The sequence below is a fragment of the Ambystoma mexicanum genome, chromosome 5p, assembly GCF_040938575.1.
Source record: "Ambystoma mexicanum isolate Mex_15411 chromosome 5p, UKY_AmexF1_1, whole genome shotgun sequence".
In the NCBI taxonomy this organism is placed as follows: domain Eukaryota; kingdom Metazoa; phylum Chordata; class Amphibia; order Caudata; family Ambystomatidae; genus Ambystoma; species Ambystoma mexicanum.
In genome coordinates, this window is record NC_090930.1 from 884694231 (window position 1) to 884707467 (window position 13237).

General features: G+C 48.3%; 1 protein-coding gene across 1 annotated transcript in view; it reads left to right on the forward strand.

The window, feature by feature from the left end:
• The window catches only part of LOC138481266 (fibrous sheath-interacting protein 2-like), a 2966522-nt gene that overhangs the window by 1444710 nt on the left and 1508575 nt on the right, over window positions 1-13237 (forward strand). The window contains exons 14-15 of the mRNA XM_069613320.1: window positions 7033-7255; window positions 7367-7445. Of these exons, the coding sequence (XP_069469421.1) occupies window positions 7033-7255; window positions 7367-7445 (302 nt within the window). The remainder of the gene's footprint in view (window positions 1-7032; window positions 7256-7366; window positions 7446-13237) is intronic.

Consider the following 13237-nt stretch of genomic DNA (forward strand, 5'->3'; position numbering starts at 1 on the left):
CAAATACAGCTTTTGTTGTACCTTCATGCTTGGAGTTAGACCTTAATTTAAAAGGCTTATTAAATGTATTACTCCATTAAGTAATTAAGTACTAATTAATTAAGTAATGCACTTATAGCAGGTAATGTGGAATTTTATTAAATAATAATTATTTTAACTTATTTTACTTACGATAGTGAATAAAGATTACCCCTGCTAACTGCGCAGGGAGTATTAATTCTATTAAAGACTAGGAGGCACGCATTATGCTTCAACTTCATTTATTCTACTCCCCAGCAGTTCCAACAAAATGCATACAATAGCATTGAAAAAATGTCTTCCTGACACTATCCTTTCTTTGAAACTACAAGTCCCAGTGTGCTAGTAGTTCCTGTTGCCTAGTCCATCTATGACACTCTTCCTGTCCATGGACTCCTCCTCTCTTTTATGGCTCTGAACTGCCTCTTGAACCTTTTAACAACAAACTGTCACCAGGGCGCTGGCTCATTGGAGCTCCTTCCCAGTTGTGCTCACTACTTCCATTAAACTTGGATCCTCTCTGAGGCTCTCTCTTCATTTGTTCTTCTGGTCTTCCCCTAAGGATCATACAAATAACAATATCAGGGTGGGGTCAATGTACTATCATATCTATACTTAAGTACAATACATTACATACAATACATGACTGGGTGGGAATTTAATGCTTGCCTCCTAGTCTTTAATATAATTAATACTCCCTGCACAGTTAGCAGGGCTAATCTTTATTCTATGGTAAGACTGGAGGTGAGCATTATGCTTGTTCAAAGCTTCCCTAATTCAGTTGCTGCCACACTTTCAATTGGTTTAAAATAAAACTCTTTAAAAGTATTATCGCTTGCCCAATCTGCTGCTAGCATAATCTCCTGCAGAGACACCCCTGCTGTAAACGCTCTGGACTCCATTGCCCCTCTTACTGGGTGTGCTCCATATACATTCAGGTCAATACCTGATATCTGCATTACCTATGTCACCAACCTAGCTATGGTGGCTGTTGGTACTGCCTGAAAGGGCTTCCTACGCGCAGTCAATAGCTGCGTAGTTCCTGCTGCTCTACACTCCGCTGTCCTGTTCTCGTATTCCTTGATACACTTCGCTACACACCACTTGGGATTAGTTGGTTGGAAAATGCAGGTAATGAACCGAAGTTGTAACTGTTTTGGACCCCCTCAGTCCGAAACACTTCCTGTTAATCTCTAACGCTTTAACGTCCGCCACTCTTTTACAGGATACTAGAGATAACATTGCTAACTTGCCTGACAGCTGTTTCAGTCAGAGGTATCTGTCTGATGGCCAGCCATCCAGTAGATGCAACACTACTGTCACGTCCCAAACCTTTTTGTACTTAGCCTCTGGGGGTGCCATGTATTTCGCTCCTCTTATCAGTCTGACTACTGCTGGGTATTCCCCTGCTAGGACTCCCTCAACCGGCAAATGACCAGCTGAAATGGCTGATCTGTGCACCCCGATGGTCCGATATGCTTTCCCATCCTGTAACAGGAATGCTAGGAAGTTCAATATTGCCACTACAGGGGCCGAAACGGGATGAAAGTGTCTCCCTCTACAGCAGTTCGACCACCTGGCCCAAGCCGCGTCATAGCTCCTCCTAGTGGATGGTGCCCACGACTCTGCAATGAGCTCTGCAGCTTTTGCCGAAATGCCTGGCAGCGCCCAGCGTCTCCTGATACTCTGCACGCTATGAGCGGCAGTGTCCCTCTCACTCTCAGAGGATGAGACGACCCAGCTGGGTCCATGAGGAGTCGTTCTCCGTCCGGGAGAAGCAGAGGTATGTCAGCTGCTAGTTCCATCAACGTAGGAAACCATACTTGCGACTTCCACAATGGCGCTACCAAAATCAACTCTGCCATCTCACTTTGACATTTCGCTAAGATCTCGCTCAGCATCAAGTAAGGAGGGAACGCGTAGTGCAGCTCCCATGACCATTGTTGGAGAAATGCGTCCGTGCCCTGGGCGTCCAGATCTAACCTCCAGCTGAAGTAGCTGGGTGTCTGGGCGTTGAGGCGAGACGCAAACAAGTCTGTGTGAACTGGGCCCCACAGGTGAAACCGAATCTGAAAGATCCTGGTGTCCAGCCTGCAGTCGCTGGAGTCCATCAGGTATTGCGACTTCCAGTCGGCCACTAGGTTCATTGATCCTGGCAGGTATTCTGCTGTCAGTGACGTCGATGACTGAAGGCAGTAATGCCAAAAATCTTTCACTAGATCTGCTAGTAGTCAGGATCTCGTCCCTCCTAGATGATTTATATATTTGACCGCCTACATGTTGTCCATTTTGAGAAGGACACATCAACTCACTCTCTCTCTGGTGAATGCCTTGATAGCGAAAGAACCCGCTAAGAGTTCTAAACAGTTTATGTGCAGGCAGAGCTCCTCTTCACTCCATTTCCCTCTGGTCTCTAATGATCCGCATCTTTCTCCCCCGCCTATGCAACTGGCATCTGACTCTATGACTAGATCTGGTCGATCCCCGAAAATGGCACAACCATTCCAGGCGTCCATATTCTTCAACCACCATTTTAGTTCTGTGATGAGTCCTGATCTAACAGTACTAGCTGATGGTATTTCAGACCTTGTTGGAGATGCTTGATCTTCAGCCTCTGAAGTGCTCGATAATGCAGAGGGCCTGGAAAAATGGCCTGTATCGATGCTGCTAGCATCCCCACTATCCTCCCCAACACTCTGAGCAATACTGTCTGCTTGCTTAAGCAGTCCCTGATCTCCTTCTTGATATCTCTTATCTTCCTCACTGGTAATTGTAGGGTTGCTTTCTTGGTATCGAGTACGAACCCCAAGAAATCAATCCTTTTAGTTGGCTTTGTGTTCGACTTCTCTATGTTCACTAGGAAACCTAAAGACGTCAGGAGGTCCTGTACCCATCTTGTTTGGAATACTAACGTCTCTCATTCTTCTGCCAAAAGCAGGAGGACGTCTAGATATATAATCATCCTGACTCTTTTCTCCCGAATCGCTGCTGTTACCGGTCTCATCAACTTGGTGAAGGCCCAGGGCGCCGAAGCTAGTCCGAAGAGCATGGTTCTGAACTGCCATAGCTAGTCGTCCCAGCGGAAATCTGTGAACGTCCTGAAATCTTGCTGGACCGGCACTGTTAAATACATGTCCTTCAAGTCTAAACTCGTCAGCCAGTCCCCTTCTCTTAGCGAATCCCTGAGCTGGTGTATCCCTTCCATCTTGAAGTGGCGGTATACTAACCAGCCGTTCAATAAGTTTATAACTGGTTGCACCTTCTCCTTTCTGTGGACCAGAAATATGTTGCTTATAAATCTGGGGGTCGCGCCGCACCTCTCTGTGGCCCTCTTCTCCTCCAGTTGCTGGAGTTCGCGATCTAAACTTTCCTGCTCTGATTGTGCTAAACATGGCTGCAAGGGCCAGTGTGCTCACACTGGCTGTTGTATACATTCTAGTTGTAGACCTCTGACGGTTTGCAAAACCCAAATGTCGCTGGAAAGTGTCATGACCACCGGGTTTCCCCTCACAAAACCTACTAAAATGTCTTGGCGAACTGCATATAGATCCTGGGCTCTGGGAAGGTAGAACCTTGGCTATGTAGTTTTGACACTTCCTTATCCTGCAAACATGGCCCCCGGTGAAATTCCTGGTATGGGGGCTGTGCAGTCTAGTTGTTGTCACGCTTTGAGTATTTAAGCCCCTCCCCCTTAGCGTTCCGCGCTTCGCGTCTGTTTGTTTACAGAGGACGCTTACCGCGGATCCTGTCAAGATTCTCCTCAGAACCCCGTTCTTTCATAGTTCCTGTTCCCTGCTTCCGTTATTCCTAGCATTCTTACCTTGCCCCCTTATGCTCCTTGGCTTTGGTGTTCGTTCACTTTTGGGGGGCGAATCTTTCTAATTGAAGTAAGTTAGCGGCAACGCTCAGCTGTGCTCGCGCCTTCCGCCGGTATCGTTTCTGGTATATTTATTGTGGTGGATAGTGCGCATTGCGCTTGAACAGTTCCAGTCAGGTGTCGAGTGTCGGGGCTCCGGCACTCAAAACGTGTGTGAGGAGTCTGTCACTAGTGACACGCAAACGCTTGCCTCAGGTTTTCCTGTTGCTATGTTTTCTCTGTGAAGTACTTTTAACTTGTGCCTCTTCATTGAACTCGCAATAGTAAAATAATTCTCTCCGTTCATTTAGTCATTGTTTATATTTGGACAACGTCATTAGGATATTCTGTGGCATTCCATTTTGAAACCCTGTTACCGTGCTCCTCAGGTTTTATTGTCATTAGCGCTCATCACCTCAGGGTCCTGTTTCAATCCAGTCCAAGGGTTTGGGAGTCACTCCAGTGTGATAGGTGGTTTTATACTGTGGCTATTTGGTTCCTTCCCATGCCCTTTTGCCTTCCCTCCAATCACCCTTCTACAGTACCATCCTAATAGCCACCCCTTCCATCTTCAGGACAAGCGCCCCTGCGCAGAAGCAGGATGGATAGCCCACAATATACTAATCAAAGGTAAGAGTAGAGAGATTGAAAAGGAAGATAGATAGGGAGATTAGTTAGTGCAAGTTACCTTTGGGAAAGTTACATTTATCTATGTTCTTGTGTTTCCTCATAGATTTCTAGTCTATTGGAGCTTAAGGTTTTGAGAAATAAAAACTAAGGGTTAGAACAACGCACTCAGAGAAGAAAGTTACATTCTAAGAGTGGTGTCCCCGCAGAGTCAGGTAAGCGTTACAGAAAGCGCATGCCATTTGTACCAGAAAAAACTGGTTCTGCCCCCCACTGGTGGGTATTGTGTTGCTCTCACCTGGTGTAAAGCTCTGTCCTCTGCCGGCTCTTCTTCCACTGCATCCTCTCAGAAATCTTCCTATGATGGGGAAGAAGGAGTCCTGCTGTTTATTCTCCCAGTACTGTGCCCTGGGGTTCTGTGGTCTTCTTCCTTGAAAATGACCAGCTGCACGACCCCGATAATGGCCGGTCCCGGCAAAAACTCTACCGGGAAAAATCTTCTTGATTGAAGCTTGTGCTTTCTCCAGCGAACATCCTTACTGGTCTTCGAGATGAAGGTCAGCATCTTAGGGCCCAATTCTGGAATCTCCGCCACTTTCCCCCGGAGGTCAGGCCGAGGACACTCTGCTCGAAGGCGCTGCCTCACTTCTTTGTCTAAGGCCTTCCTTAGTCTGATGCTCATATACTGTGTCACTCTGGGGGAAGGCTGCCAGTCCAATGATCTAGGGTTCCTGATACTCTCAGAGTCGAACATATCTGTCATCTCTTCTGGTTCCTCGACCAGGTGTTTTTCTTTGCGGGCTCTCTTGCCTCCACTGGGTCTCACCCATTCTTCCTCAGTGGGAAGATAGTTCGCCCTCTGCTGGCTCTTCTTCCGAGCCTTGGTCTTCATCGCCCATATTGTCATCCCGTGGGGTGGGGATCGTGAGGCTTGTCACCGTCGGCCTACACATGAAGGCTTCCTTCAGCTTAGAAAAGGCGTCGACAGCCTCTGGGGTCTTCTCTTTCACCCTGTATGGTCAACCCGGGGGGTCAGAAGAGGCTTTTCTCTTCCGAGTCTCATTACTCCTCTTCATCCCTGCCTTTCAGGGTCCTGTGGGCATGCTATCGCTATCTCTGGTGCCCTCTCGGGGTTGGCTCAGCATGCTTTCCAGAGTTTCCAGCCTTTCTTGTAGGGGGTGCACCCCTTATGCCACTGCATCTGTCAATGAACTCCCCAGCACTTCCTTAAAACCGGCAACGAGGTCTAGGGGCTGCTCCTCCTCACTCCACTCAAATTCAGACATGTTTCTGCGTGCTGTGTGCCTGGTACCTTATCAGGTGTCTCTGCACGCCCACTGCTGCGTTGATCCGGATTGCTCTAAGCATTGTCTTGCAGGAGGTATCAATTCTCCCTTCTCCACTGCAATATATATATGTAATTCCCTTTTATTTATTTTATTTTAGGCATTCTAACCTCTTGTCAGATCGTCTGGGGCCCAATCTGCTGAGAGGCACTCCTCTCTATCATACGGCTTAGTCTACCGCTTTCGCTTCACTATAATCAGCTGAACTGCTGTGCAGCGTGTAAAGAAGCTGCTAGGGCTTCTCGTGCCCTATGGTATCCGTGTAGGATTATTTCGGCGTAGTCTCAGTAACGAGCTTGTAAGCTTATACACAGCGCTGTGTCGTGCTCTGGCTCCACCTTCCCAAAGGAGGGGGCCTGAGCGTTACGTGCCTCTGCGAGGGTGGAGGCCTGTCCCTCTGCCTCAGCGAGGGTGGCGGCCTGTCTGTCTGCTGCTACGAGGTCGGGTGAGCCCCGGGGCATGCTTACAATGAGGCATGGGGCTCGCTCGCCTCTATGCTGCTCTTCCTCAATTCGCATACTACGAGTGCCGCCGAAGTTAAAACGTTGCAGAAAAACTTGTACTGCCTAAATACTGGCTAGCTCGGTACACGCTTCTCCCCCTGTGAAGCGAACTTCCTGTATTCTGACTAATTGTAAGTACTCATATTCTATGTACATATAGACATATTTATCATGCTCATATAAACGCTGTGCTATAAAATGCATACCCAACAATCATTAACTCTGCCAAAACCTTCCAAGCATGCTCTAACCACAAAGAGATGAAAGACAGGTACTTATCTGCTGAAGAGCAGTAAAAGAAGAGGAGGAGTCCAGGGGCAGGAAGAGTGTCATAGCTGGACTGGGCAACAGGAACTACTAGGACAGTGGGACTTGTAGTTTCAAAGGAAGGAAGGTGTCAGGAAGACATTATTTCAATGCTATTATATGTGTTTTGTTCAATCTGCTGGAGAGTAGAATAAATGAAGTTGAAGCACAATGCTCGCCTCTAGTCTTGCCATAGAATTTGATCAGTTTTCACTATAACGGGTAATTGATTATTCCTTAATTGCTACTATTTAACTATTTAAGGTTAGCTCTAACTTTACGTATGTCATTTACATAGCTGTGTGCTTAATTACTTATCTTATTGCTTGGATTTAAAATGTATAATATTTGTTTTCTCTGTTGTTATACCCCGCAGGGTGATGTAAAGCATGAAGGGGTGGAAGCTATGAAGCATGAAGGGGCTCTACCTATGAAGCATGAAGGGGTGCTACCTGTAAAGCCTGAAGGGGAAAAACCTGTAAAACATGAAGTGGAAGATACTGTAAAGCATGATGTGTCGCAACCTGTAAAGCATGATGGGGCGCAACCTGTAAAGCATGAAGGGGTGAAACGCATGCCAAACTTGCAAATACCAGATGGTAAGGACTTGCTGTATTAGTGACTGTTTCTGAATGCAAGTATTGTGACCTTGTTATTTTATAGGTTTACACAAATGTTTCAATTATAACAATATCGTTTTTATCACACAGTTTCAATTTCTGAAATGTTAACGGGTGAAGAACATTTTGATTCTACATGCATACTGCTTTCAAACACAATCGCCGAATTGTAAGTGCTTGAAAACTTATTTCAAAATGAAAATCTTGTGATTGCTGGCATTATTTAAATATTGTAGATATAATATGAGCCATATGATGTGACAGTTATGTGGGAAATAAGATAGAGTACAGCAGTGTTTATTAATTTAGACAATTCCAAAAATGCATTCCTCTTTATGAAGTATCTCATCTTTGAATCCTGAAAAGCCTGCAGTAAAGCCACGGTTCAGCTTCTCCTTGCCGCAAACAAAAACAGAAGTATCTATTGTATTATTCTTACACAACATTATTCGCTAACAGATACACCTAAAACACTTTGTAATTTCTGTATATCCCAAAGACAACCAATATACCAGTGAGACCCTTGACACATTTACTTGTGTGTTGTTGTGCCTCCTTACTATCTAATGAAATGTCTTGAGTCTGTCTATATGCTATAGTGATCCTATTTTAAAGTCTCAGTGCATGCTGCAGAATTAAGTACAATATGAAGGCTTTGGAGAGGGCCTTTGTTGCCCCCTTCCCAGACGTTTGACGGGTCCCCTAGGATCCCTACAAATACAGTAGAGACAGGTCTATTTCTTTTTTTAAAATTTTTTTTTTTATTTGACTTGACAGCACAACAAAGAACAGAGGGAGCCACATGGCACCAGCATTAAGGGCGAGCAATGTGGATAATAAACAGTACACATTCAGCAGAGCAAAGCATAGTGATAAAAGGCAACATACAAAGTATTTCTACATGCACCAAGCGGGTCAACATCTATGGGGAGCCTCCCGGGGAAGTAGGGGGGGGAGTTGATGGTGAGGCCATGGCAGACATATATTCTCGGAATCTCGACCAGATGTCCCTTGGCCTAGAGTGTGAATGCTGCATCGCGTTCCAGGACTGCTCAGTGTCATGAGCCCACGTGACCGATCTGAGCCATTGTGTATAGGTAGGCGCTCTAGGGCGGAGCCAACAAAGTAATATGCAGCGGACCGCCAATAGCATGCAGAGACCTGCCAGTTTCTTAGAATCTCGGGGTAGATGAGGAAGGTCATGGAACAAGCAGTGCAGTGGGGTGGGAGTGATCGGGTGTTCTAGAATGTCTGACAGTGTGGAGCAAATGTCTAGCCAGAATTGGCTCCGCCGGGGACAGAGCCATAACATATGTATATAGGAGGCTTGATCCGCGCCACACCTGGGGCAGGATGGAGGGGTGGCGCAGAACATGCGATGGAGTCTCATAGGTGTATGATGGTACCTGTGTAGGATTTTGAACTGGATGAGTTTAAATTTGGTGTTGTAGGACATATCGTGGGTCCGAGCACACATCCGAGACCACCGTTCATCGGTGATCTCAGAACCAAGGTCCTCCTCCCATCTGCGCCTCAGCTTGGTGAAATGAGGGGCCGCTCTAGTCTGTAATAAGGAGTAAAGTTTCAAGACCTTGCCACTGAAGGAGAGAAAGGAGCAGAGCTCTGCCACGATAGGTTCGTCAGGGGGCAGGGCGGGGAAGTCTGGATATCTGGACTTGAGATGTTCGCGGAGTGAAGAGTATTGGAGCCACACCGAGGGTTGGCGCCTGAGTGAGGAAGGGAGATCAGACCATTCGATGAAGCTTCCTTGTTCAAAGGCATCGTGTAGCGTCAGAAAGCCGGCATCGGCCCAGCGAGTGACCACTGAATGTGGAATGTGTGGGACATCAGGGAAGAAGTTCCACAATGGCAGATCCCAGTGAAATGGGTGGGGTGTGCCGACCATGGACCAGAGTTTGGTCAAAGCCAAGGATGTACTGGCTACAGAGTTCGCAGAGTTTGGGTCAGGGGGGTTTGGTTTGAGGACCAGGGATCCGATCACTCGGTCACAGACCGTTAGTTTCTCGAGGCAAACATGTGGGGGAGGATCAATGGTATTGAACCAGTATGCAGCAAACTGTGATTGGGCCACCACCCACTATCTGATGAAATCGGGTGCGCTGAATCCGCCCAGTGCCTTAGGGGCGGTCAGTGTGGATAATTTGAGGCAGACGACCCCAGAGTGCCAGAGGAAGGTGTTACATATGCCGCGGAGTGTCTGGAAAAAAGTATCCCCAGACCACAGAGGCAGATTGGTAAATCGGTACAGTAATTGAGGTAATACAATCATTTTGAGTATTCCGATTCTGCCTGCTAGTGATAGGGGAAGTTTGGTCCAGCTGGAGGTTTTGGCCCTCAGGTTAGTTAAGTAACTCTGGTAGTTGTCGTCACGTAGCTGTGACGTGTGCCGGGAGACCACCACACCCAGGTAGGTGAAGCTAGATGAAGACCAGTTGAATCCATGTAAATCGGGGGGGGGGTTGTGTCGAGTCTGTGAGTGGAAACAATGTAGACTTGGAGCAGTTCACCTTCAAACCGGATATGTCCCGAAACCGGGCCACATCTGCCAGTATAGGGGCAAGGTTGATTTCAGGGGAGCGAACATACAGCAGGGCATCGTCAGCGTAGAAAGAGACTATGTCGGCTTGGCCGGATGTGCGCAAGCCACTGTGCGAGTGTGATTGCTGAATCATATCAGCAAAGGGCTCCATGGCTATGGCAAAAATGAGTGGGGAGAAGGGGCATCCTGGCGCGTACCTCTAGATATCTGGAAGGGGGAAGAGCATCTGTCTTCCATGCGAACTCTGGCCGACGGAGCGGTATAGAGGAGCTTTATCCAGGAACGGAAGTTGGGGCCACATTTGCATTTCTCGAGAACCCGCCACAGGTATTTCCACGAGACAGAGTCAAATGCCTTCTGCATGTCCAGTGTAGCAGCGACTGCCTGCGTGGCTGGGTCGATTCTGCTGATTACATTAAAGAGCCTCCTTAGATTTAGGGAAGTGGATCTACCGGGGACGAAACCGGCCTGGTCTGGGTGGATAATGTGGGACATGTAAGGGGCTAAGCGGTTGGCGAGCAGTTTGGCAAATATTTTAATATCGCTATTAATCAGCAAGAGCGGTCGGTATGAACTGCACTGCGTAGGGGTTTTACCAGGTTTAAGGAGCACTGTAATCAGTGCCTCCCGGAGGGACGGTGGAAGTATGCCCTTGTCGCACGATTCTTCCCATAGTGTCAGGAGGTGCGGCGCTAGTTGGGACTTGTATAGTTTATAGAAGTCCATCAGGGGTCCATCCGGGCCGGGGGACTTCCCGGATGCCAGTGACTCGATGGCCTCTACAATTTCCTCTAGGGTGAAGGGCCTCTCAAGGAAGCCGCTAGCGTCGCCTGATAGGACTGATAGAGGAAGGTTCTCTAAGTAGGAGTCGATTTCGGAAATCTGGGACCCGTCAACCTCCGAATACAGGGAGGTGTAGAACGAGAGAAACTCAGAATTGATGTCTTGGGGGAAGGTGGCGAGTGTGCCATCCGGTCTAGTAATGGCTGGTATATTGGGCGCACTGAATTCCCAGCGCAGCAGTCTAGCCAGCATCCGGCCAGGCCGCTCTCCCTCGCTGTATTCCCTCGCTGATCGAGGGGAGTCTAGAAATGTAACCTCGCGCTCAGCGAGGTCTCAGAATCTGTGCAGCTCTGATCCCAGCGCAGCTAACGTGGCCGGGGAGTCATCTGCAGCGTATTGGGATTCATAGATTGCCAGGGCTGATTCACTGGTAGCAATGTCGGCACGGATGCCCCTTAGGATGCCACTGCTCTTGGAGATGGCGACCCCTCTTGTGTGTGCTTTGAAGGATTCCCAGAGTACAGCTTTTGTTGAGACAGAATTTGTGTTAATCTCAAAATATTCCTCGATGGAGGATTTGAGCTCAGAGGCGAAAACCTGGTCAAGAAGTGCATAGGGACTCATCCTCCACTGTCTGGTTCTGTTGACGTCCAATCCACAGTTTAAGGAGATAAGTACCGGTGAATGGTCCGATAGTGTCCTGGGGAGAATGGCCAGGTGAGATATACATCTGATCAGTATGTCTGTAGTTAGCCATCTATCTATTCTGGAGTGGGAGTCATGCATTGAGGAATAAAAGGAGTATGTCGGTCTTCGGGATACATCAGACGCCAGGCGTCCACCAGTGCCAGCCGGGGGAGCGAGGTCAGGATAGTATATGCAGCCCTAGACAGTTGCCGAGGCCTAGAACCCGACCTATCCTGGTTGATATCAAGTATTGTGTTGAAGTCCCCGCCCCATAAGATAGGAATCAGGGGTTAGCTCTCAAGTAGAGTGACCAGGTGGAGGTAGAAGTCAGGGTCTCCTGATGCTGTAATATACCAGTAACCAGCACAAACCTTCCAAGTGGATCTACATGGGAATGGTGACAAGTGAACTTCAGACTTTTATGTATTAGAGTGAGGGTGCCACGGCTCTGGGTGGAATAGTTAGTATAATACCTCTGGGAACCCCACTGCTTAGCGAACCGTTCACATTGCTCCGAGCGAGCGTGGGTTTCCTGTAAGCATAGGATCATTACCCCGTGACGTTCGGCATGGAGCTGAATCAGTCGCAAACTTTTTGTAGTTGCCTAATCCCCTGATGTTCCAGCTCATAAAGGTCAGGGTAGTATTATCCATATTTGGGGGGGTAACGGTGGAATGAGTAAAAGTGGATTTCTGGAAAATTAAAGATGTATACTCTGGATGTATGCGATCGAGTGTCTACATTTCTAACGTGCTTTGGCGCGGTGCATGCGGCGCCCTTGGAGGCTGTCAAGACTTTTTTAAAGCATAATAAGCGTGGTGTGGAAGTCACCTACGCATAGGAGTAATGGAGCAACATTTTCAACATTAACAACAAATAAACTACGGTGAGAAGGTGGCCATCGTGGGGGGGAAGCGCCGTGGCGGTCCCACAAGTGGCTTAGGTGCGGAGCAACCATTGATGCACATGAAACCAATATCGGCACTGTTTAGATCATCCAGGAATGTGTTTGTCTATAAATTTCGAAGCCTCTTCTGGGATGGTGAAGAAGTATGTTTGGTTGGAGTGTTCGATCCTCAGTTTAGCAGGGAAGAGCATGGAGTACTTGACTCCTAAGTCACAGAGTCTCTTTTTCACCGCAAGGAAGGTCTTACGCTCTTGTTGCACAGCCACAGAGTAATCCGGGTACAGGTGTATTCTCGCCGCCCCTAGATGTAGCTCCCCCTTGGCCCTGGCCGCCCGGAGCAGAGCATCTCGGTCACAGAAATATAGGATTCTTGCTATGACGGGACGGGGCGGGGCACCCGGCCTGGGCCTCGCGGTCAATGAACGGTGAGCTCTTTCCACTGCAAATTGTGCCGAAAGCTTGGGGTTATCTAGGAGTGTTAGAAGGGTGCGCTCCACGTAATCCTCCATGGGCTCCCTGATGTTGTCCTCTGGTATGCCGACGATGCAGAGGTTATTCCGCCTGGAGCGGGATTCAAGGTCGTCATTTTTCTTTTCGACCAACGAGACCGGGCTGGTTCAGGTGGTCACAGCGGCACGCAAGGAACCTAGGTCATCCTCCGCGGTGCCAACCCTTGTCTCGATCTCAGCAACTCTACTGTCTGTTCTTTCAATATGAGCCTTTATGGACGAAATGGACCCGTTCATATCGCCTAATTTAGTGTGTAGCGTACTGAATCCCTCGCGCATATACTCCAGCATTTTCTGCGAGTCATCGGGGGTTGAGGACACTGGGGCGGCCTGCGAGTCCTCAGGAGGGTCAATCAGCGGCTTGGAGGGCGTCTTGGCAAACATATTTAGTGAGCTTTGCTTCTTGCTAGCCCCAGCACCCTTGGTCATGGCGGCAGGACGTGTCCGGGGCCCTATTTGGTTGTAATGGGCAGGCCCCCAATCACCACCCCACCGAGTGTCCGGGGGGGGATAAG